Here is a 1,307-nt window from a genome sequence, read left to right as displayed (position 1 = left end):
CAGCTCGAGATCACTCAGAGCGTGGACCTTGTCGAGAAGGCCATCATCCGCCATAATTCAGCCGTCTCAGCCTCGTTGGCACGTCCATGAGGCTTTGCGTACCTGATAATGAAGGTTGACCCCTACTAGAACGTTCTTGTGAAAGCTAGTCTTCGGAAGCTTAATGTCGCATGATAGAGGTGCATATGATGTCACGTGGAGTTGCACAAACCCAAGACCGCCAGCGGCTTGCGACCCCCACTTTCCTGACTTATGCATACCGCTAAGCTAAACCCGGACTAGTCTGTAGAATCACCTCGAGCGACGGGCAAGGCTGCGACATTGGTACCTCCGCCCACCGTCATCTGCCGCTGCCATCTCCAAAACACCAACCTTTTACGAACCTGATTCTTGACGGTCGAATTTAAGTTCCAGATCGATCACAGCAGTAGAAGTCTTGCTCCACGTCGAAGACAGCCCGCGAACCGAAGAATAGAGGAATCGAGGCTATAAGGTCGACGGCGCTTCGATCATTGCGTCTGGAACGCTCGAGATAACGTCATTGAGCAACACTTCTCGTCCAGAAACAATATTTCACCATGTCTTCACGAAAGAAGGTCCTTCTCAAGGTGCGAGATGATGGAAGCCACGCCAGAATTTGTCCGGAACCCAAGTATTGATACGATTGTGAAAATAGGTTATCATCCTGGGCGATAGCGGTGTTGGCAAGACCAGCTTGATGAACCAATATGTACGCATTTTCAACCAAATGTCGATGAAAATTGCAAAAAGACTGATGGCGATCTTGTGATTACAGGTCAACAAGAAGTTTAGCGCGAGCTACAAGGCCACTATCGGCGCCGACTTCCTAACTCGAGAGGTCCTCGTTGACGATCGACAAGTTACCATGCAGGTAGGACAGGGACACAAGATCGCACCTTGAGGATAGTAGACTGACTTTTTTGGGATAGCTCTGGGATACGGCCGGTCAAGAACGTTTTCAATCCCTCGGTGTGGCGTTCTACCGAGGTGCCGATTGCTGCGTTTTGGTCTACGACGTGAACAATGCCAAGAGTTTCGAGGCACTGGACAGCTGGAGAGATGAATTCCTTATCCAGGCTTCTCCTAGGGACCCTCCCAACTTCCCATTCGTTAGTGGCCCTAAGCTTGAAAGAAGGAAGCGTACTGATGCAGAAATTAGGTCGTGCTTGGAAACAAGATTGATGTTGAGGAGAGCAAGCGGGTGGTAAGTAAGCAGAAAGCACTGCTGATCGCGATCTTAGCATTATCAAGATTACTCACAAGCGTGCCATGACATTTCTGCCAGG

At 49.8% G+C, this 1,307-nt stretch overlaps 1 protein-coding gene across 1 annotated transcript in view; it reads left to right on the top strand.

The window, feature by feature from the left end:
- Positions 1-578: 578 nt before the first annotated feature.
- The window catches only part of FOXG_07888 (Ras-like protein Rab7), a gene marked incomplete at both ends in the record, with an annotated part of 1,037 nt that continues 308 nt past the window's right edge, over positions 579-1,307 (top strand). Inside the window, 5 exons of the mRNA XM_018386563.1 lie at positions 579-608; positions 677-730; positions 797-892; positions 951-1,130; positions 1,181-1,285. Coding sequence (XP_018243741.1) covers positions 579-608; positions 677-730; positions 797-892; positions 951-1,130; positions 1,181-1,285 — 465 coding nt within the window. The remainder of the gene's footprint in view (positions 609-676; positions 731-796; positions 893-950; positions 1,131-1,180; positions 1,286-1,307) is intronic.

Source organism: Fusarium oxysporum, chromosome 4 (assembly GCF_000149955.1).
Source record: "Fusarium oxysporum f. sp. lycopersici 4287 chromosome 4, whole genome shotgun sequence".
NCBI classification, from domain to species: Eukaryota; Fungi; Ascomycota; class Sordariomycetes; order Hypocreales; family Nectriaceae; genus Fusarium; species Fusarium oxysporum.
The sequence above is the reverse complement of the archived record's forward strand: the minus strand, read 5'-3'. Positions and strand labels throughout refer to the sequence as shown.